Here is a 25325-nt window from a genome sequence, read left to right on the forward strand (position 1 = left end):
TCTTTTTCACCAGGGATTGATCCCAGGGGTGCTTAATTACTGAGCCACATCCCCATCTCTTAGTAAATTTTTTGAGACAGGGTCTTGCAGAGTTTATTAGGGTCTCACGCAGATTCTGAGGCTGGCTTTGAACTGTGATCCTTCTGCCTTAGTCTACAAAGCCATTGGGATTACAGGCATGTACCATCGGGCCTGGCATTTCATATTTTTGAAGCACAGTGGACCACTTGTAGCTGAAATTGAAGAAAGTATAATTGCAGAAAAACTAAGATTGGTGTACTAAAATTGAAGAAGTTAAACAAGATGTCAACTATGGAGTCTCAACCCAGTGTGTGATATACACCAATCTCTTAGTGAATGTTAATCCATTATTATGTACCCAAGGCCATCTTGATTTTTTCCTAAAAGACATATACCCTTAGGATATCAAACTCAGAACAGGGACTGAATAATGATCATGTTTTGGTATTAATATTCCTAAAAAACTGTTGCCCAACACAATGAACTAGAAGATGACTTTAATATATTAAAATAATACAAACCCATTCAAGTGAATATAATTAACATGTGAAAAGTAAATTTTTTTCTATTTATACTCATAAGTTCATCTTCTTGATAATTTTTAACTTCTGTATTTTGGGTTATGCTTTAGACAGTTTCCTTAATGCCATAGTTTAAATTTCTAACTAATTAGAAGCTTTGTGGTAATCATTGATTTACATACTGGATAATATTTATGTTTAGCTTAGATTTTCTACATTTATAATTTTTAAGAACAGATAGCATAGTATGTATTAATGTCAAAAAATTATTTTAATGTTATATACACATTTTTATCATTTTAAATAATATCAAATGAAAAATACACACAAACACTAGATCCATAATGATTCTCTTTCATTTAAGAATTATTTGATAGTCAGAGGAGCTGATTTTGGACTTTTATTTTATTAATAAATTAGATATTTTATAGATGATTCATGCTTAAATACTAAAACATTCCATATTAAAATTAGCAGCAAGGAATAAATGGAAATATACCTCCATCTGCATGAATTAGAAAAGTCAATATTATTAAATTTTCAATACTACCCCAAATCATCTACAACTTTAATGTAATTCCTATCAAAATTTCCATGGCATTCTTTACAGAAATAGAAAAAAATCTAAAAATTCTTATGGAAACCCCTCCAAAACCACAATAGTTAAAATAATATTGGGCAAAATGAACAAACCTGGACACACCATGCTCGAGGATTTTCAAACATATTACAAAGCTGTATTATTCAAAACAGTATATTACTGGCATAAAATAAGACACATAGATCAATGAAGCCAAATACAGAGCCCAGAAATACACCTGTGTATATGGGTCAACTAGTTTGACAAGAGTGCTATGAAAAAGGGAAAAGATGTCTCTTCAATCAATTATACTGGGAAAACTGGAAATCCACATGGAAAATAATAAAACAGGACTCTTGTTCTATGCAACACACACACACACACACACACACACACACACACACACACAATGATTAGAAATAGATTAAGGAATTAAATGTAAGATGTGAAACCATAAAACTCCTAGAAGTAAACAAGGAGAAAAGTGCCTCAATATTGTGAATGATTTTTTTCTGAGTGTGACACAAAAAGTCTGGGCAGCAAAAGCAAAAATAAAAAAGTGGAACTCTATCAAGCTACAAATCTTTGGAAGATCAAAGAAGCAATAAACAAAATGAAAAGGCAACCAAGGGAATAGGAGAAAGTATTTGCAAATGAAATATCTAATGATGTGCTAATATACAAACATTATCAAGAACCTGTACAAAAATAATGGAAAAGAAATTATTATAACCACAAATTTAAAAAAACAAAGATCCAAATAACATGATTACAAAATGGATCTAAATAGAATTTTTTTCCAAAGAAGACATAAAAATAGCCAACAGATATATAAAGGTGTTAAGTATCATTAATCATCAAGAAAGAAACACAATAAAACCCCCAGTGAGATCATCTCATATCTATTAGGATGACCATCATCAAAAAAGACAGGAGAAAACCAGTGCTGGCGAGGATGTGGAAAATTGAACACTTGTACGCTGTTGGTGGCAATGAAAACTGGTGGTTTGTCATTAGGAAAAACAGTATGGAGTTCCTCAAAAAATATAAGTAAACTGCCATTTTACTCATTAATCACACTACTGGTACATAGCCAAATTAAAAGAAATCAACATGTGGAAGAGATATCTGCACTCCCACGTTCATTTAGCATTATTCACCTTAGTCTAGATAAGAATTCAGTCCAGAGCAACTAATAAAAAAAAAAAGAGTAAAAAAAAAAAAAGAATTTAGTTCAAATGTCCATAATAGGATGAATGGATAATACAAAATGTGGTATACAAACATGAGATAATATAATCTATTATTATAAAAGAAATCCTGCCTTTGGAAAGAGCAAGAATGAAACTGGAGCACATTACACTAGGATGAAATAAGCTCAATACAAAAAGACACATACTACATGATCTGACATACATGGAAAATCTAAAAATGTTGAACCTGTAGAAGCAGAAAATAGAATAGTGGTTACAGGGGTTAGGAGGACGGGAAAAGAAATGAATTGCTGGTCAAAATGTACAAACTTTGAGTTATAAGATGAAATTCTGGGGATTTAGCATAAGACATGGGGAGTGATGGATGTGTTAATTTGATTGTCGTAATCATTACAAAACGTGTACATGTATCAAATCCTCACGTTGTACACCTTGAATATATATAATTTTTACTTTAAAAATTCCAGTAGAAATGTGTAGGTATTTTTTCCTATGGATTAATACATTTGAGGAAAATACAGCACAGCAGGATTCACTACTGTTTCTAAACACATATTAAAGTAAGCCTCAGGAAAAGTCTCATTTTGAAACCTTTAACATGAACATTTCTAATACACTGTCCCTTTAGTATCCTCTGGTCTGATTCCTACACAATGAAAGGAACAGAATCTCTAAAGTGATAAAACAGAAAGATAATAATTAAAGTTTTTATAAGTAGAATAATCCCCTGTTGCCTAATTTACCTATACAGACTTGAATTTCCAGAGTTTTATAATTTCCTGCTCAATTTATTTGATATTAAAGAAAATATAGTATTTTGTGGATCGACACAGGCCACACTACACAACATAGCATATATAACATTACTACATATACCTGAAAAAGTAATAAAAATGGATATTTTATAAAATGTACTAGAATTCAGACAGCCATTATAATTTTCTACAGAGCTACCACCCACTATAACATTTGTAAGAGACTGCAATTTCTACAAGCACGGCTGGAGGGCTATCAAGTTTTTATGGTCATATATTTTCATATTATGTTGTCCAAAAATGATTATTCATTTACTTAAATGTTCAATTTTATTCAATAAAAAGAAAGATCTCAATGAAACCTACTGTGATTGCCTTAATACCCTCTCTTTGAGATCATTGAAATCGGCAGTATTAATGGGGCTTTTCAGCGTCCTTCATGCAATTTCTAGCCTGCATGTGTGACCCTCCATTTTAAGGTCAATTTGGGTAACTTAGTGAAATTAGAATTTCCCACATAATCTCTGAGCCACAAAGAACTCAGTTCCTGAGTACATTTGTCTTGCAATCAGAATGTAACAACGCTGTATCAAATCTAACTTCCACTTGATTTGTAATTGCAGTGATATTTCTTCAAAAATGGTTGCAATTTTCAAAAAGAGGGCCAATTCTCCAAATGGGTTAAACAGAGCTCTCCATTTAATAAAAATAAAACTTTTAATATTCATTTTGACGTAGGTTAATAGTCTTTTTCATTAGGATAGAGGAGCACACACTGAGAATATCTTTCTGCCATCTGAGTAATCAATGAGCCAACATGCTTGTAAATCTTCTAGAAATTCCCCATGGTTCAATTCAAAGAAAAATGTTTATTCTTCTTTGTCCCCCTCTCCATCATTTCTTTGCCATCATTTGGTAACTATAGGGGGGATCTTTCCATCTTAAAATTTGGAGAAAAAGGAGGTATTTCACATTTTTACTTAACTTCTGCCTCTTAAGACAATTCCAGTTATTTGCATTTTTGGTAATCATGAAAGCATAAATGATACAAAAAGTTGTTTAGAACAAAAAGAACTACAACAACCTACAATCAGGCAAACCATTCATTTCTCTACTGTTATTTTAATGATTGAAATGTGAACATGTGATTTGTCATTATTTTAAAAGAAATAGCGTGAAAAGTAATGATTATGTCTAAGTGCATTTGTTCATTAAATAGTACAGTGGGCAGCTTGATACAAAAAATAGAGTCATGCTTGCCAATAATTACACACATCCCATGATTAATTCATTGGTACTATATAATGCTATTCACAAAGTGATTGATAATGTACTTGTAAAATGTATAATAAATGAATCATATTAGAATGAGAAAGTTTTTTAATTATGCTGAATTTCTGTAAATTACATGATAAAATAAAAGGCCAGTAATTATACTGTCATGATACAATTACAAAACTAATCTTTAAGCTATATTATTTTACTTGCAAAGATATATTATTGGAATTGTGGAACATAGCAATTATTAATTAAAACAGTTTATACTAGAAATCATTTTCAATAATATCCACATTTCTACAGAGTAAAGAAAACATCTTAAAAGAATTACAACATTGAGTGTAAGCTTTGATAACCAAACTAGTATTTCAAACCATCTTGGCATAGGGTCTTAATAAAAGTTTATTCAGATAATATGTGATAAAATGCATATTCAAAGCCCACAGCCCTTTTAAGATTATTCAATGAATAAGTATTTTACTCATGGTGATATGTCATAGTTGGCCATTTGCACCCCTGTACTTTGTATGACCTACCCTGTTACCTGAGTATATTTGCTAATGTGATAATATTCTTAAGGAATGCATTTCCTCAGAGATCTTATCCTCTGGCCAACCAAAGAAAGGCATTGACTATAAACTGTAGGGTAGGACAGGACTAAGGCAGGAGTCACTTTGATTTCTTATAGTGGCAGCATGTTTTGGTTACAGCTTAAACTACATGCCATAACAGATTTGAGGGTAATAAACAATATCTTCTCCCTGTTGCTGGTTCATCCTGTATCTTCTCTCATTTCCTAGTTTTTCTATTTGTGTGCCCTCATTCAACCCATCTAACCTCAAACTTTTGATGGTACCTTGTGTTTTCTATATGAACTGAGTACATATTCTCATGGTTATTTTATTTAAATTCTTATCAGTTTTATATTTTTGTTATACACTCAGGTCACCTATATGTCAGCTTCTATAATTCATGCATGCATATATGCAAATAATAATTTTTCCATACAAATTATTATTTTTGAAAGTTTTCAAAAATATTCTTCATATTACCTATATTCAATATTTTCATTAATCACTTCACATTCTTTTCCTCCTCCTAAAGCTCCTATTTTCTTTTAAAGCATCATAGTCACAGAGGTTTAAGATATGAATCCTTATTGATTATCACTCACACCTCACCCTATTTATGTAGTCAGCCAATTTATTGTCAATATAAACAATTTTTTCGGTTATTCCTAACTTTGCTTTTGCCCTTTCCTTTCCCAGTTCTTAGTTTGTCTCCTTACTGTTTCTCAGTTCAATTACCTGGCCTTAGTCCAAATGGGAAAGTCTGCCACTATACCCAGCAAGCAAATTTCCAAGTGCTAAAATGAGATATGAGGATATGTAGCTGTTCTTTCCTCAGAATGTGTTGCTTGCCACATTTGCATATCATTTTAAAGACTTTCAGACAATTTAAACTTTACAAGTGATTTTCACTTTCCTGACTGTGTTCAACTGACTTCACCCAGCTTCAACTCTTACCTCTCCACTCTACATTAATTCTTCATCCACAGCAGTGTCCACCAGCCTCCCTCCCCCAAAGAACAGAACAGTCACACCTCCTTCCCTCAGTCCCCTTCACAGCTCACCTGTGCACTGTCAGCTCATCTAGGTTTTGTTGGAAAGGCCCTCTGCTCATTTTCTTCCTCTATAAATTCACTCTTACCTTTCTATTCTCAGCTCCCATTTACTTACTATGAGAAAGACAGCACTCTCCACTTCTGGGTAGCAAAGGCCATGAGGTTGGACTCTCCAATATCATACCCTTGCACCACTGCAAACATGGCAGACTTAAGCAAGTCATTAGATTTCTCTTTCCCTCAGTATTCTTATATGGAAAATGCATATAACAATATAATGATTGTGAATACTATATAACTTAATGCTTTCTAAGGACTCTGAGATAAAATAAACTATTGCTTTTTCTTGCGTAAACTCTGTATGGATGAAAAATGTGCCAGATTGGAACCTAAGAGCAAATTGCATAGGAAGCTTTGGGAACTATCGCAAACTGCAGCAAAGTACTCTGCTAACCATTTAAGCCAATCTCAAAGTCCATCTCCTGCTTTGAGTATTTTTTTCCTCATCTCTCTAATTGGCTGCATTTTTTCTTCACATACACTCATCACTCTATAGCAATTTGTCAGTTTTTCTTACAAGATATACTGATTATTATTACATATCTACATCTTTACACATCTAAGTGTGAAATCATAAGTAAAGAAAGATACATTTCTGTACATGAATATCCACACTTTCATTTCAGATACATTGTTTTGGTTTTACAACTATAAGTTTTACAACTATAAGTTTCCCTAAAGTGAGGTATAATTGTACAATATAATTTAATTGTCCCTTTTAGTCATGCACGTATTATTCACCAGGAATCTTTCTAAGACCATTGGTAATATTAATCACACTTCTGAAAAACAGGCATGATTTCCACTTCTTATGACAACTCAGTGCCTCTCAGAGTGGTAGTTCAGAAACTGTTAGCTACCCACAAAAGGATAAAAGTAGAATTTGAGCACAAATGCTGAAGATCTTTTAGAGCAACTTGACATTGCCATATCTTCCAAGTATGTGATCTGTGTTAGCAAAAGTAATTTGTAGCTTATGTTTTCATAGAAGTGGTTTGGCAAACAACAATGGCAGAGAAACATTTCGAAAAATTCAGATTAAGGGCTCATGCAGACCTTAAATGAATGTATTGCTTCCTTCATTAAGAAAGTCTTACTACCCAATAACAATATCAACTAAATTTCAGGGTTCTTATCAATGTAATAAAAAATATGAGTTACAGATGTAAAAGCTAATTCATTAAACACAAGATTATTCTCTGTATTATGCGATAACAGACATTGATTATAAGCAACTATACTCTATGCTGAGGCACAGATTTTATAGCCTGAACAATACCAACAACAACAAAACCCCTCTAGTTTCTACAACAAAAGGAATCAGTCCATTTTTAAATTTTAAATATGTAAACATTCAGTCTCCTTCTTTAGTCTGATATACTTGTTATCTTTAACACTTTTACTGCTTCTAGTAAATTTATGTTTCTCAAATACTCATGAGGTCAAAGTGAAAAGTAAGAAATGCTTAGAACAGTTTCTACAATTATTTATAACATGATCTCTATAAATTAAGTATATTTTTAGCAAAATAGGTGATTATCTTGGTATTTAATATTTGCAAAAGTTACCATATATCATCTTCTAACACTGATGGGATATTTTGAATTTAATATTCCATCAAAAAAAATACACATATAGAAATTCATGAATTCTGAATTGATTTCTTTCATCAAAAAGTACATTTACGTATAAGTTTACAGGATAAATACTAGAACTGATTACCAATGCCAGATTGAACGTGAATTTCGAAAATGCAGCAAAATTTGCCTCATTTTGTATAAAAGTTTAAAATAAGTATCCTAAGCTTACTGAAATTGCTTCAAAATCTCTTCTTCCATTTCTGTCAATGCACTTGTCTGAGACTCATTTTTCCACTATGACAGCTATTAATATAAGACATAGACTACTTTAGTTTATACATTATTCTTTGCAAGAAATGCTGTAGTAAATCCACAGAGATTAGCCCAATTAATAAGAAACAGCACACGTTTTAAATAATTGATATATATATATATATAATGTTAATTCAAAGTGTGAATATGAACAATTCCTATTTATTTTATATTTTGTTTCTGATTGAAGAACAATAAAATATTTCAAGTATAATAATTACCTGTGTTATTCCTGATATGCCACATTCAACGAATAGATAATTTTGCAATTCTTTGCTTTTTAAATATGTTATATTTGCAAAAACAAATAGTAAAAACTCGGGACTTGCATTTTGTATGTCTCATTATTTTGTTATCTAGTATTAATTTTTACCATACTTTATAAAGATATCATTTGTACTTTGCCATATTTGAGCAAATATGGTTCTCACAGATGATTTGACAAATACTGACCAGGCTTCATAAAGTTTAGTTTCATGATCACTGTTACAGCCCCACATCTAGGGCCTTGCTCAGAACATGTTAGTTGTATGAAGGAAGGGCTTCAGCGGTATCAAGAAGCTAGAACAGGCCCTCTACAAGGTCTGTTACAAGAAATGTATATACCAAATCCCCCTGCATGAAACAAAATTTTTAAAAAAATCTGAATTAAGCTAAGGGGTATTTAGGACAAGGGCTTTGCCTTTTTAGGTGTTATTGTTCTCACTTTTTTTGTTGTTGTTCATTGACAGGAAGGGACTTAAACTAAAAGTAGAAAGTAGATAATTCAGATCCGTGATGACTTGGAGATGTGTATGGGCACTTCCACAGACTTTCAGGTCTGATTTAGGACTGATCTCTTTCCATTTGATGACATTTGAGTAGATGCTATTTTCCTAGCAAGGTCCCCCATGTCTGATCCTCTACTCCCTGGTCCTTGCTGTCTCCTTGGGAAAATATGCAAAGGCTTTCTATATGGCTATCGTGGGAAAGAAAGGTATACCTGGGGGGAGAACTTCATCTACTAAAATTTGTAAGTGTGAGGAAGTATAATGTAAGCAGGGAATCACAATTGTGTATTTACTATATAGCATTTGTCAAATTTGCAAATCACCAACGTGCTGCAGAGGATCTCCTATTGACTTAAAATTCATATTTTCTCTATGTTGTGTAGCCTATTTATAATGATCAGCACAGAAACCATGATAACATATTATAAAATTTCAAAAATAAATTTCAAAATACTTTATCATTATAGCACTTTAATGTGTATTAGAAAATCTTAATAGTAGCAAAAATACCTGTGCTTAATTCTATTTGTAACCACGTGATTTGCATACCAATATATTATATTTTAGACAAGACACATTCAAGTTTTACTCCCAGTCTGCATTTTTTCTAATGATGTACATCAGACTTGAAGAGAGTGATGTCCTTGCTCATGGTAAATCTACAATGTGGAAACTCATTGTTTGATGCAGATAAAAACTGAGTTCTAGAACATAACATAAAATTTATTCCACTCAAAACACTTAGAGACCACTGAACTTCTTGGCTATAGTTTCAACATTTCAAACAGAAATGGATGTGTTCAGCTTATACTGAGTACCTCTACTGTATTTTGAGTTATAACTGTCAGTATATGGGTGCTGACCTAGGCATTAACCAGAACTTACATTTTGTATATTAAATGAAGATTCCATTTATTCAGATAGAGAATCTATGCAAATATTTTCTCTTAATAAATTCTTTGTGAAAGTAACTTTAACATGAAGTAAAAACAAGAATTAAAAAAACCTCCTTTATAAATATTAATACTTAGGTACCTCTTGAAAACAATTCAGTTTTTTTAAACCCATATATCTTTGTACTAAGTAAATTGTAAAACTAGGAGGCTTAATATCAGCTCAGCTATCCAAAAATGTAGAGAAAAAAACAATAACGTAGACAAGGACAAAAACTGTACATGGTCACTCATTAATGACAATACTTATTAGCAAACAAATTATGAATTTTTTGTGGTTATAATTTTAATGGAAAAAGTCTAGTTTTTAATTTGCTCACTTGATTATTTAAAAATTACTTTAGATATTGCCTATATTTATAAATACTGAATGTTTTCTCTCCCCCTTGCCTCTTCAGGAACCATTTCTCCACTATTCATACAAAATAATACAATTTAGAAATACCTTTCCCTGAATACATATTTTAAATATATTTTTAAATCGTGAGAGCAATGAAGAGTTATAAACTAATATAGGTACTCTACATTCCCTAATTTATTTCTTTAGTCCCAGCAGGCTATTGTGAGCGATCCTTGAAAACAGCAGTAAACAAGCATTTGCAGCTCTGGTGAGATGTAGGAGGCAATGTTATTTTAGTACCTAACTGTGGGTGTTTGTAAGAATTAAGTCTCACCCATTTATATTGAGACTAGTGAGTAGACTGAAGTACAAATGGAAAACTGGGAGAGAAAATGCTGAGAGAGTGCTTTGAGTGTTTCATTTTAATCAGCTATAAATTTTAGAAAGAACAGCAATAATTCAAAAGAAATGGCAAATCTAGATATAATGTATTATGTTTGAACTTTCAAAACCCCATTAGATACATATAGCCCATCTTTCTTTTAATGATGAAAACTGAAACTGGATGAGCTGTTTTAAAATAGTTATAAATATATAAATACATGCACGTGCGCACACACATATACACTCACATACACACCCCTAGGAAATCCCTATTCTATGTTCATTGTTTGCAATTCTTTGTTGTTTTGAGAGAGGAAAATATGTAGCACAATTATGGTGATTATCTACCCAGTCTGACCCTAGCCAGTAATTGTTCTACTATACTTCCATGATTGGTACAAGTGATACTCCCCAGTTGGTTAAAAGCCATTTCAGTAATTTCTAGCCATGTGCCGACTTCATATGTATTTCCAACATGCACATGTCCTTACAAAACATGTGCTAAGAAATGTATATGATTAGAAGATAAAGGAAATTTGATTTTAATAAGGACAAGGTTTCTTTTAAGTAGCTTTCTTGAAATGGACTAAAAATCTGAGAGCAGTAATCATTACAAACAACCAGGCACAGGATCTATCACACAGGAGATGGTGAACAAATATTTGTTGAATCATCAAATGAATGTACAAGTTAATCAATAGAAAATAGAATAAAATATTTCAGTGTTGTAGAAATTGTTTGCTTTCTTTGTATGGTTTTAGCAACAGAGTATATTAGCGAACAATAATGTGTAATAACAAAAAGAATTTAATTCAATAGTTAAGCTGTTTGTACAAAGGCATCATGATTTGATTTATTTGCAGAAAATTTAACTTTTATTTTAAAATAAAGACATTGTGGAATGTATTATAAAAGGTAACACCTTAAATTAAATCCAGTTTCTATAACATGTGTCAATTATGGAAAATTTGGCTGAACTTTAAAATGTCCCAAAATTTAAAATTGGTTGAATGCTCAAGCATATATATGTGGCCTTGAGTGTTAAAGTTCCAAATTTTGATTTAATGTTTAACCTACCATGTAACCAATGAAATTCAAAACATATGATTTTCTTCATGTATTTCATGAAATTGCTGGACTCAAGTTATATGACGAAAAAGGAAAAAGGTAGTAGTTATATACCCCACAACCAAATATTTTCCTTGCTTAAAGAAAAGGCTCAATAATGGTATCATCATTAGCAGAAACTGAAGTAAATTCTTTAAGAAGCCTATAAACAGGGGCTGGGGATGTGGCTCAAGCGGTAGCGCGCTCGCCTGGCATGCGTGCGGCCCGGGTTCGATCCTCAGCACCACATACCAACAAAGATGTTGTGTCCCCCGAGAACTAAAAAATAAAGATCAGAAATTCTCTCTCTCTCTCCCTCTCTCCTCTCTCACTCTCTCTTAAAAAAAAAAAAAGAAGCCTATAAACAGACATATTAACATACATTAAAATGAATTAATATCTTAGGGAAAAGCTGCATTATTGCAACTTATTTCTTCTGGAAAGAAGCAAAGCAACTGAAGGTGGTGAACAGAGAGTGATACAAGGTTTTCAGTGGAAAGTATCTAAATATTGAAAAGTTAACTATTTATGCATGGCATGTTGTACTGGTTACTTTCTGTTTATCTTTCCAGATTCATGGTCTTTGCCTTGGAAGACTAATCCACTCAGCACCCCTTCACCTACAGCTTCCATTTGAGCTCAACCCACAAAAGGCATTAACAAGAGAACAGACCACCGATTTACTTATCTACACACACTGCCTTCTTCCCAAGCAGTTACAGAACCTAACAAAAAAGAAGCCTTCTTCTACAATGGTGGCTGTAGCTCCCTCTTCTCTGTCTCACAGTCCCAAGGGGTAGTTCCTGAGTGCTGTATCATCTTGGCTAGTTCACTTAATTATGACTGTATCTCTGTAAATAGTCTGTTCATTCTCTTTAACTCAATTATTTCCTCATGGGGACCCAATTCACATTCATATAATCCATATGCAGTTTCTAGGAAATTTTCTATTATGTATAAAATTATTGTGATATGTTAGAGATGAAATATTAGCTAAGGTGTGTTGAGATCAATCTTAAGAGAAGGTGACACTGGAATATAGCCTTAAAAGTAGTTATAGTTCCCACAGGAAGAATAAACTAATCAAGAAAAAACAAAAGGTAATAAAATAAAATCATTTTCAGAATACCAAGCATGTGCTTTAGACTTGTCACCAGGAAACTCAATTTTCTTCATTGCTTTGTCAGTATTTAAGATATTCGAATCTGTAATTCTCATTTTCTTCATATATAAAATGAAAAGGTCTTCTGTGTATATTGTTGAGAATCCAGTGAAAAGTAAACATGTGGATAATTATTTAATAAGTGTAGAGTAATGTGTAATAGTAACTATCATCATTAATTTCACATCTTGTGTACATATAGAATAACTGAATTTTTTGAAAAAAAAAATAGAAGAAGCATAATACTGGCCCCTTTGGTACCTGATTTATGCAGCTAATCTTTAATATTTCACAACTTGTCAAGGTGATTGATACAAGTTGTGGGGATAGACACCATTAGGTGGCATTGATTGGTACAGAGCCAGGAGAATTTATACCTTCATTTGAAATTCATCTCATTTTTCTTCTCTTTATCTCTCCTTGTTTTAGGACATCTTATTCATGTTCTTCCTCTCTCTTTGTACCCATTATTAATGTAAAATTATCAGCAGAATAATTGACTAATTAAAATCAGCAATTTTGTCTTTGCTCTCAACAGATTTTTATTTTCATTTCTTTGGGAAATTTCTGAGGATAATCAAACAATATTTTAAAAAAGCAAAAACACTGAAAAAATCATAAAAATTAACATATTTTACCTTTTTATACAAAAAAAAAACACAAGCACAGAGGTGTGTCTGTTGATCATATACAATATGCACTACTGGAGATGCTTGTCAAAAGTATTTTTGTCACTAATGGGAAGGAACTAAAGTGTTCTTTCCTGAGCATTAAGTGATCAGATTTTGCTACTTCAATTGTTTTTTCTACATCTGCAGAGGAATTGACACTATGATCTGATTGATTGGTTTTTATTTCTACTGCCAAACACCATACAGCATTCACGTGCTGTTTCCATGACCTCTACTCCTCCATCTCTGTCTCCCTGTACTCACTCTATTCCAAATGCTTAGATACTAGTTACAATAGCTGGGCTTAGGCTTGTGTAAAGAGAAAGAGAAGAGGACCATAACAAGTGAATGCTGCCTTCGCTACGAGAGCTCTAGGTTTCTCTGACCCGAAAGAACTTCAAAATTTTCCTCTCAATTTTTACTTTCAATTTTAGTCTTTTGCAGGTTGTTAAGTATTACAGAAAACGACTTCCTACATAAGCTATGCAGAAATGAAATGGAATTTAATTGAATTTCTACTTCAAAGGTTAATGATTTCTGGTTTTCGCGTGCACACAAAGCCGGCAGGGAGTTGTTAAAAATGCAGTTCTGATCCAATCACCAAACCATCTGATTTAGTGGGGTGTGGGTGAGTGCCTTTTATTACTCTGCTGGTTGGCATTAGAAGCAGGATTAAAAGTCAGATATGACTCCCTATCTACCATGATTCAATGTTCCCATTAAAGTTCTAAAATTTTAACAGCAAAATTACAATTATTTAAGGTTCAATGTACGTTTTGTTATGGACAAGGGGGTTCTTGGCTAGAAAGTATATATTCTTCTAGCCAAGGCTGGGTCTATATGTCATCTAAAGAGTGAATCAGCTTCTAAAACTGTGCTTTCCAGAGAGTACCTGCTAGCCATAGATGATAATTGAGTACTTGAAATGTGGCTTGTATGCCTGAGAAATGAAATGCTTAAATTTCATTGAATTGTAATTGACTTAGATCTGAATATCTATAGGTGGACACTGAATTATTCAGGCTAGCATAGAAAATGTCCATCTTCATGAAATGTTTTCTTCAGGGCTGCTGTAATATATCCCTCCATCTCACTCTATGAACATCCTCAATGATTTGAAGCAATGTTACTCTTCAATGAAAAAAAAAAAAAAAACCTGCCAAATATCAGTGTCAGAGATGGCCACTTAAAGTGAACTGATGTTCCAATGCCTTTGTTCTCAGAGTTGTTTCAGTTTAAACTAAGGCCAAGTAAGCTGTATCTTTACTTTAAACCCTTCACTACCAGCCATTAGCTAAGTGTGTGTGGGTAAATTGCCTTGGGTTTCTGATATCAGTTTTTTCATTTGTCAATTGGGAAAGCTACCAATCACATTAAATGTGTTAAAAAGAAGCAAAAGTCTGAATTTACTGCTCTCCTCTTTATTTGACCTGAATCAGAATTATGACAATATAAGTTACATATTAGCCAAAAAATCCATCTAGTACCTCATGTTCAATGAAAAAGTTCCTGGTCATTTACATTTAACCTCTCTGACAAAACTCCTAGGAAAGGGTGTTCTGCTTAATTCTCTTTCAGATGATCATTCCTTCTGTTTTGCTCTAGTGCAGTTGTCACTTGCACAACAGCTATGGGTTGCTCTGGACTCTCAAATCCATGCTTAGCTTCTGCACTTAGACTCTGGCACAGCATGGCATATTTGTTTACTTAAGATAAGCCTTAGGATTGAGGAGAGTTAGGCAAACAAATGCAGACAAAGAGATGGTGTGGAGAAATTGTGATATGGATTCCTTAAAAATGCTTTACTTTTTAAACTCTTGCATTTAATGAACATCACTGTCTAGAGCTTCCATCAACTAAGACATCATGTAAGACCTGAACCACCAACATGTAAAGGAATAGATATTAGAATGCCATTAATAAAATGATTTTTCTCATTTAGTACTCTTCGTTAAATTATTACAATTGATGATTAGAACCACAACAGAGTGAAAAAAAGTTTAATACCAGTGTCAGAAACATGCTGTGCTACACACACACACACACACACACACACACACACACACACAGAGATCGAGAGACTGGCATTTTGCAACATAACTCTAAGTTGTAATTTGTGAAAGAAAATGTAAAAACAAGCAAGTACATACTTCAAGAATTAATATGATCAGAAGCATTTGGCATTTTATGGCAGTATGAAGAATATATTGCCAAATATCCCAAACATACTATGAGCTTTTTCTCTTCCATAGTTATCCCTTAGAATTCACGGCATCTCCTTATTTCCCAGTCTTTGCAAATAGCATAAGCTGCTCTGTTTTTACAGGAAGGAAGCATTAGTTTGAAATACTCAGATTCAGTTTTAGCTTTAGATGTTTTGTAGAAGGTAACTTATAAAATCACTGAAAGAAGAGGCAAGGACATTTTTGTGCCTAAGGACTTGACCTCACAATTGTAGATGTCCATTGCAACATTCTTTCAAAGATTATCGTTACCTTCTAAAAAAGTAAAACTGAACTGGTATTTCAACTAATGCCTTCTGTAAAAACAGAGCAGCTTTGCTATTTATACCTGCAGGATGAATGAAGCACAAGAAAATATATTCTAATGTAGAAAAAGTTCATAGCCATTGCTTGGGACAATTTTTCATTGATAGAATTATATACACTTTCAAAAAGTGCTACTAAGCAAAATTGTTTCATTAAATGCAGCCACAGAAAATAGCAATAGCAATATACCTAAATTAATATATTTTATGTTATTCTAAATATGTACAAATAACCAAATTAAAAAAAACTAAATAGTATAACAATTTACTATACAATGATGTGCTACATAACTTAAGAGTTTCCTGTAGTTGAGTATCAGTAACTGAAAACTTGGAAGGCAAAACCCAGATAATAGAGGGAATTCTGCATATGGAGTTAAGTTCTAAGTTTTCAGGCATTCATTGGGTGTCTTAGAACATATTCCTCATAGATAAGGGGGTTGGGGCTACTGAACTCAGATATTTGGAAAACACAGGTTTCAATTTTGGTTTGAAGGTATTTTTTACAAGAGGTTAATATTAAAATGAGTAGACTTTTGATTAAAGCAGATTTCTTCCTATAATGTAGGTAGACCTTATTAAATCAGTCAGAGACCTTAAGAGAAAGTCTGATATGCCCTGAGGAAAAGGAAGTTCTACCTTCCAGACTGCCTTTGAACTTGAATTGCAACATATACCATTTCCTGGGTCCTTAATTGTCAACCTGCTAGCTGTCCTGTCAACTTGAGCCAGGTGGACAACAATTTTTCTTTTCTTTCCTTCCTTTCTCTCTCATACACACACTCTCTCTCTGTTGCGTTCTCTCTTACTTTTTTTCTTTCTATCCATCTACTCATCCATCTTTTTGTTTGTGTTTCTTTGAATTACCCTGATTAACACACTTTTCATTTCTAACTTTTTTTTTAATAGCATGTGTCTTCTACCAATAAACTCTAAAATACATTTGGTTCATGTTTATTATCTGAGTTTTTTCTAGAAGAAAATATACCCTAAAAAGGCAGAGACATTGATCTTTCACTCTAATGCTTGGTACAAAGTGACACTCAATAAATATTTGTTAAATCAATGAATTAATGTCTTATCAGCCTCTTATATATTACATATTTTTAAAAAACTAAAAAATTATTTTAAATCTAGAGCACTATAAAAGGCAAAAGCTATACTAGTGAACAAAATATAGTGAACACATATTTTACATAGATTGGGCATATTTATTAAACTTTATTTGGTTTTATTAGATAAAATGAAATTAAGTTATCTTACTGTTATTCATAGAGTAATAAAAATTATTAAGACTATGTTAAACAGATAATATGTAAATAAATATTTATAACATCTGTTGTTTAAATTTATTTAAAGCAACCCTTCCATATTTTCATTACAGATCATGGACTCGATTTTTCATCCATGTTATAACAATGGATGAAGTCTTAGAAACTTTGGTACACATTATTAGTTGTTTATGTGAATTATAAAATTGAACCAAAATCTACCTTTTATCCAATTAGGAGCTCAAATTAATTAATGAATTCTAACTTAACTTTAAGTAAATACAGTTTCTTACCTAATTTTTCTTATTTTAGAAACAGAAAGACTTAACCTTACTGTGGAACTAATTTCTACAATTTTTACTTTCAGGCCCAATATATGAAAATAAAATTACAAAACTGTCCAAAATCATATAGAATCTTAAATCATATAAAATTAAAATGAATAAAAATAATTATATACTACCAGGAGTAAGAAAAAATATTCAAACTATACAAAAGACAGCTACAAGAATTAAAAAATAAAGTCCATAGAAAGAGGGTGATAAGTCATAAAAGCATTTAAAAAACAGAATTAGAACTGTTTATTTTATTAAAAAGTTGACATAGGTTATCTTTAGTGTTTATGAGTTGCAAACTAAAGTATTTAATATTTAACATGTTTAAATACAAGCAGCAGCAGTTTGGTAATCAAAAGGAATAATTTGAATCATCTCAGAAAAATAAATTCATTATAATTAGAATATTTCAGAATATGATTAAAACATGTAAAAGAAAATGTATTCACCTTTCTTGTCATCAAAGTACAGAGTCTGTTGAGCTGGATTTGACCACTGGAGGGAGGTGTTATCATTTTGATCAACCCTGCAGGTCAAAATTGCTGTTCCGCCTTCAACAACCGTTACATTCTGTGTTAGTGGAAACTGCCCTTGGCTGCCTAAAAGGAGATTAAAGAGAATGTTGATTAAATGAAAGTTATAAAATGATTAACTCCCCAAGATCTGCATTGGACTTCACTTCTCACTTTCAATAAAATTTAAACCAACACAATAACAACAAATCTATATATTATGAAAGGCAGAAAAATAATTGAAAATCCTTAATAGAGGATGACATTTTTGATGTACTATTATGACTCCTTTATACTCCCTTACATGTTCCAAAAACTTCTTTCCCTCCTAAGCACACATAAAGATTTACATTCAAACAGTAACATGATAATCATTAATTTTCCTTGGCCTTGTATTAATTTTGTGGTGCTAGATTGGGTCATTGCTGAAGATAAGGCACTGAATAATTTTGGATGAATTGAACTCTCTAAAGGAGCATATGAAACCCATAAAATACTTTTCTGATAGCTTTTATAATGCTGAATAAAGTCTATGAAATATGAATATTAGAACTTAAGATTTAATTTTTGATAAAGGAAATTATAAAAGAATCCTATTTCACCAGAGTTTTTTTCTTAAATAGATCTAACTGTTTTTAGAAATACAAAATGTATTATAGAAAGCAATGTGAATATTCTTTAAAGTGTTTATCTTGGAGAATATCCATCAAACTATTACAAAAGCCAGTCATAGTGGCACACACTTATAGTCCAAGCTACTCAGGAGATTAAAAATGAGGATCCCTTGGTTCAAGGCCAGTATGCACAAGAGACTTTGTCAAAGGAATGAATAATATATATATATATATAGTGATTACTGTAACTCAGAAGAAGATTCAGGTAATATTCTTTATCATTTCATTTTGTAATCACCTGCTTTTCTCCAGTGAATATATAGTTCTTTTATAATCAGGAAAATACATAAGCTTAAATTACCCTTGTCAATTTTGGTATTATTTCCATGTTCTCAAGTTTTCCATTTTCCTAAGTATTATACTAATTTATTAAAATAATTCATGTAATGTATTTAATAAGTGTACTTCAAATAGTTAAAACTAAACTCATGCATGCAAAAAATTTATAGATAAGTTTCACTTCACTATGATCTGGAGATGAGCTCGGACAAGTCTGATAGTGAGGATCAACATGGGTAAAAATGATTTTCTAGAGCTAGGTTAAAATACCATTATGTGAGCAATGTCGTTCATTAAGTCAAATACAATTTACATATGCAAGAACATTAGAAGGACTTAATCACACCCATGAAATATATTTCCCTTTTCTTCTTTAGTTTTATAATGATTCTATCATTACTACAAGCACCACTTGAGGTTATGCTGCAGCTATTGGCATAAAAAATCTTATTACCAAAAAGCCTGTTGATTGGCACCATAAGAGACAGAAGAGCCTGAAGGGAAAAATTTCTTTCCAGACCTTACTGACACAAGCACAGAGGTTCATGACCATGTTATATAATTAGGCCTATCAAGAATAAAAATCTGATATCAGGAGCTTTGTCTTCTCAATGCCAACCTCTTAGAGTCACTATGGCAACTCCCCAGGATGTCTCCCTGTAATCTTTAGGGTGGAGTTTTAAAATTGAGGTTAGGATTTGTCTGGAATAAATTCTTTGATAGTTGACTTGAAAGTCAACCGGAGCCAAAGTGGGATGTGCTTTGCCGACAGCTCAGAGGTGACCTGGAGCAGGGAAACATGGAGAACTATCAATCTTGTGAAGTGAGGTGAGGCAAAAAACAGCATCAGAGAAAACATGAGCTAAGACAGAAAGAAGGAATAATTACCAGAGTTTAGCTCATAAATATGAAGCTCAGTATGGTTTTAAGACATGTTTTTCAGGTTCCTAGGTATGAATGTAATGCATAAATTGAACAATCTGGGGATGATTCTTTAAGTAATAAAAAGCCCACAACTGCTAATAAATATACATAGTTCTACTCAGATGACATTTTGACTATCAACTGGTACATAAATAATGCTGTCTGCCTCTTTAAAGAAGTGGAAAAAGTGCAGTGATGCTTGCAACAATTTCATCCACTACATTTGCAAAATAATTTTCAAAACATCCCCATAAGAAAATATTATCCTTCTCATTTCACAGATGGGTAAACTGACACTGGGAGGTTAAGTGATTTTTTTTTTCCCATGGTGAAACAAAGTCAATGAACCATCTGAAGTTTGTTCTGAAAGTTCAACATTTTTATTCTTACTTTCCATAAAAACTGCTGTGTCATAATAGCTTTATTTTATTTAAGTGTGAATTAGACAACAATAAAAAAGGTGAATGATCGTTTTTAACAACAAAACTTAAATTTTAAGTCAAATAAGAGAGGATTTCAATATTAACTACCTTTAAATCATCCATGCTATAGAGAATTTAATTTTGATAACTATTTCAGTCCTTCTTTATTGGCCTACTGAGGAAAGAAACTAGTATTTGTTAGGGTCTTCTACATGTCAGGTAGTTTACATATATCAGCACACATGAGCTTTGTCCTTCCAGGTAGGAGATTAGGACAGTGTCCTCTATCTTTTCCCTGAGTGGATTCTGACTTTAAAGTGCTATGACTTCAGTTCTCTGGGACTTGCAGCCTAAAATCCCTGCAGTCAAATAATTTAGTTTTTCCCAATAGAGAGCAAATTCATGTGGAGAATCTACTAATCCTAAATACCCTTAGGATATGTGGTTTCCAAAATCAATTCAAAAGCCTGTGTTATAGGCAGTCAAACTTCTTCTCTGGGGTCTGAATTGCCTTTCACTTGTGGTTATAACCTGCAGAGAGCATAGAGTTAGCTACTACTTTTCTCTTTTAACTCCTGATGGCTCAAGGTTGACATTCAATCTCAGAGAGTCTTTCCAAAGAAATTACTCATTTTTTTCAGTTAGAAAAATTAACATTTTATCAAATTAAGAATTCATCCTCAATGCATTTATTATACAGATATTTTGTGGGACTATAGGATTTGTCTTGTATGGATCAACATTGGAACTATGGTTTAAGGAAGAGAAATTTGCTAAGGCACCTGCAAAACTATCAGAAACTTTAGAAGAGACAGTGATGTGGAGGAAGGAGACAATCTGCTTTGGTACAGTACTGATCTTTTTTTTTCATCTGCAAGGATTGCTAAAATGTATCACTTGTTTCATGACCTCCTTTTAAAATAACCTTGACTCTAACTGAGCTCATCCTGATCCTAGATTTTAGAGAAGTCATTCTTATCAAAGTAGCACATGATGGGATTTATGAAACTTGCACTTTGGAATCTCTGAAGCTGGCTACTTTTTAAGGATCCCCATTTTTTCATCACTTCTGTTTATGTCCTCTTATTATCTGTATAGTGATCTGTCTTTCATACTTAATTCTACATTAATTAAGATTTTAATCACAAGGCATCTAATCTTTGAATCAGCTATGGTACCCAACCTACTGTATTGTAAACTAAAGGTGTTCATTGTCTAAAGTGAATGTGTTTTCTTAGAATAATGACTGGTTTTTGTAGGGGAATGTGTGACAGCAGCATGACAAAACTATTTCAAGCCAGCTGCATTTGTTCATGGATAAATTGAGGGGTAGAGGTAGAGACTAATTCTTCATTGAGGAAAAGGAATACAGAAAAAGGTCAATCCTAAGAACTTTAAAGATACATTAGTAAGTGTCTTAAGATATTTTAAGTTCTGTTTCAAATAAATAAGAAGTATATGTAGAATATATAACCAATGGTAATTAAGAACAAAGATATCTAATGTTATTTCAGCACTGAAATGGGACATGAAATGATAGAAGTATGGCAAATATGTACACCAGAAAGAGGAAAAAACAATATACAATAATATTTCTTGAATATTTAGTAAAACCCCTCCCTAAGCTTTCCTAGGTAGATGGATTTCTACAATTCTAAAAGCATTTTACTTTTCCTTTAATCCAGTTTAATAGTCCCTTTCCTATCTTATCTCATTCCTCCACCATTATTAAGCCAGCTTTAAATATATGTGAAATGTAGCTAACCTGAATGGGGTGTTCACAATGTCCTAGGTCACTAGCTACAATGCTAACTGTGCTTCCTGTATCAATGATTTAATCTGCAATGACAAGCTTGTCATCATCTCTACTTTGAATATTAGGGAACAAATGCACAGAGACCTTAAATTATGTTCCCATAGTCTCATAGCTAGAAATCACACGAACTGTATTTTGAACTCCTGCACTTTGTTTTCATATCTTACCTGCTTAATCATAGAGTGGTTATGAAAATAAACTGAATTTAATTCTGATTGCCTAACTGTGATAAAAGAAAAACATAATTTGTAGAAGCATTTTCAAAGATACATTTAGACCTACATACCTATTTTTAACAAATGAAAGGATGTTTAAAATTCTAGAAAAACCATGATATGCTAGAGCTGGCTCACACAAATCCTGAGACTCTAGCTCTCCCCACTTCGTGCTCAGTGACATAGGTTTGGTAGCTTGAAATTGACCACAGAGGGAGTATTTTCACCATGGAAATTGGCAGACATTACAGGTCAATAAACTTCCCCATAGAGCAAGTTGTAAAATATTTATAGCACACCACTGAAAGATGTCATTGATGTCTCTTATTGTTGCTGCTGCACATGTTTTTAGCTCCCCCCATTTCTTTCAATAATTTTTTTCTAATGGGCCTCTATTTACCCTCTACTCTGTAGAGAGTAGTGCTAGTATTTTTAGGCTGCCACATTTATTTCTATTATTACCAGTGGTTTAAAAACTTTCTATAGCTATACAGATATCATTTTCTAATTTATTGCTGTGAAAGGCACTTTAATGAAAAGGAATAATTCAATATCCTGAAAAGATAGCTCTCCTGGCCCTGTCTTGAAATAGACTGAGCAGCTGCCATTATCTCTTCACTGTTTCCATCTGTTATATAATTATGGAGAGAATAGTTAAAATCTTTCCTTGTCAACATTAGGAACCAAGTTCAAAATCAAGTGAACTGAGTCTTGTCTCCTGTTGACCTTACTTAAGAAAAGTCCTTTCCTCACAAATTTCATGCATTTCTTTGCTGTATGACCTTTAAGAATCTAACACATTGTCACATAAGACATACAGAAGTCAAATCCAAGTTTATGGCCACCCTAACCTTGATATTGGACTGTGAGGTGTTATTAGAAAAAAAGGAGCAAAAAGCAAAATCATGAAGAGAGATCTTTGAGACCTGCAGTACTTTTGAAAGAGTGAAGGCAGCAAAAGATGCATGTTTTAACACTGATTCCAAAGTATGACGCTGCTTCCCCAAACAATACCATTCAAGCTTTGCTATCTCTTGAATGGATGATGAGCAATGGCAATGCTTTTCTGCATCTCTCTTCCTGAGCTTAAGATTAAAGGGGGCCACTACAGTAGACTAGTGCTCACTGCACATGAGTGCCTCCTTACTAAGAGCAATAATCACCTGAGATATATCTAGACAGAAGGGCAGAGGCTGAGGCTTTGCACAGCTGAGAAGGAGTAAGTTACAGTCAGTAATTTTTCAGAGTAAATGATCACATTTTATGGGCTATTTAACGGGAACTTAGGACCTCTCATTATATTTTTCTTTCTGAAAATGAGAAAAACTTTCTCAACAGAAGATCCAGATTTAAAAAGAGTGAAGGGGAACAAACAAAAACAAGACATGAAAAGAATTAAAGATATTGTTTTTCTAATAAGAGTGTGTAAAAATCTATACTTAGTGAAAGCTGTCAATTTAATATCCAAAATTATCTCTTTCAACAGAAACATTGCCACCTGAATCAAATAGCATACCTAATGTTTGAGATGTTTTTAAATACTTTTGCATGTTCTCTCAAGAACCCCACTTAAATGCAAACTACTCTCCTCATCATAGTTCTCTTGTATGTGAAAAACAGAGGCCAAATGGATCAGTCAATACAAAATACTTTCTGAAATCATTCTTAAATACAACAACAAAAAATGACAGAAATAGGCAACACATTTTTTAAAGGATGTACAAAGCTAGCCTACTATTCCTACTATTCTTAAAAACCTTTTCAAGTATTCTTAGGATTTTGTTCTCTGTCTCTTTCCCCACCCCACCCCCTTTCATTTCATCAACTGGTTTGGGGTATTTATACAAAGAACCTGCATCTTAGAAAGTTCAAGATCATTCTTATTGCCTAAATTAGAGTCTAAAAATATACCTAAATGCACACACAGCATGCTATTACTTCCACTAAATTACTGAAAGCATTCTAAACAAATAACCTTCTAATGTGAAAGTTGTGGCTCAGTAGTTGTGTGGACTGAAACACATATTGCATACTGAAACCTATTGGATTGAAAAGCACTAATGTCATTAATGCAGGCTTGCAATTCTCAAGAGAAGAGCAATGAATGCTCTATCATGTGAGAAAGAAAATCAGAGGAAAAATTAAAACTGGTAACTAAGTGCAAAATATTTCTACTTTTGCAATGTCCATTTGTTCTTTCAGATACTTATAATTCTTTAGTTATTTTTTCCTATCATCGAATTCCAGTTTTTAGGTTTGCTTGTAAAACTTTCCTAGGCTTATAACATATAATTTTATTTTTCTTTGATTCTACTTCATCCTTTCTGGATTCAGCTTGCCTTTTAGAGTACAACACCTGGTCTCCACCTTCTGTGCCACCCCTTTGCCCAGCCACTATGGAGCATAGCCATCAGACTGGTGCTGCTTGCCAGTTTCCATAGAGACAGGAAGCACTTTGGAGACCTATGTACCATTGCAACTGCCAGACCAAAGTAAGGAAGAGACAAAGCTGGCGGGCAGTGGGTCTTGCAAGGCCAGGGAAGGTTGGAAGGGCTTTCTCATTCTGATATCAGAGCATGACAGTGCCAAATTGGCAATATCAGTAGTTAGAATCCTGTAGACCAAATCCTGGTGTTCACTATGGCCATTGTGAGTAGCCCATCCTGCTACCAACTCAGAAACAGAAGTCCTTGTGTACCCAAAGCTTGGCCTTGATCCCTCCTTGGCTTCTGATCCATGACAAAGGCCCTTTCAGATTTACAGTAGCTCCAACTGCTCCTGACCCAAAGAATTATCATTCTCTGGTAGAAATTCCTTCTCTCTTTTACTTTTCCAGAATATGATTATAGTTTTCTAGGACACTCAGCAGACCAGGAACCTAGGGAATAACCACTGCATTGTTTCCTTTTGATCTACACAGGTTGACTGAGCAGGTTACCCAGTTAACTATATAACATTATATCAAAACTAGCTGCCATTTGCAATGTCTGGTAGAAT

General features: G+C 33.0%; 1 protein-coding gene across 4 annotated transcripts in view; it reads right to left on the reverse strand.

Moving 5' to 3' along the window:
* The window catches only part of Cadm2 (cell adhesion molecule 2), a 1002559-nt gene that overhangs the window by 214515 nt on the left and 762719 nt on the right, over positions 1-25325 (reverse strand). For all 4 annotated transcript variants that reach the window (XM_040286941.2, XM_040286940.2, XM_005334176.4 and 1 more), the window contains one exon: positions 17936-18085. In XM_040286941.2, coding sequence (XP_040142875.1) covers positions 17936-18085 — 150 coding nt within the window. The remainder of the gene's footprint in view (positions 1-17935; positions 18086-25325) is intronic.

This window comes from Ictidomys tridecemlineatus, chromosome 3 (assembly GCF_052094955.1).
Source record: "Ictidomys tridecemlineatus isolate mIctTri1 chromosome 3, mIctTri1.hap1, whole genome shotgun sequence".
NCBI lineage: Eukaryota > Metazoa > Chordata > Mammalia > Rodentia > Sciuridae > Ictidomys > Ictidomys tridecemlineatus.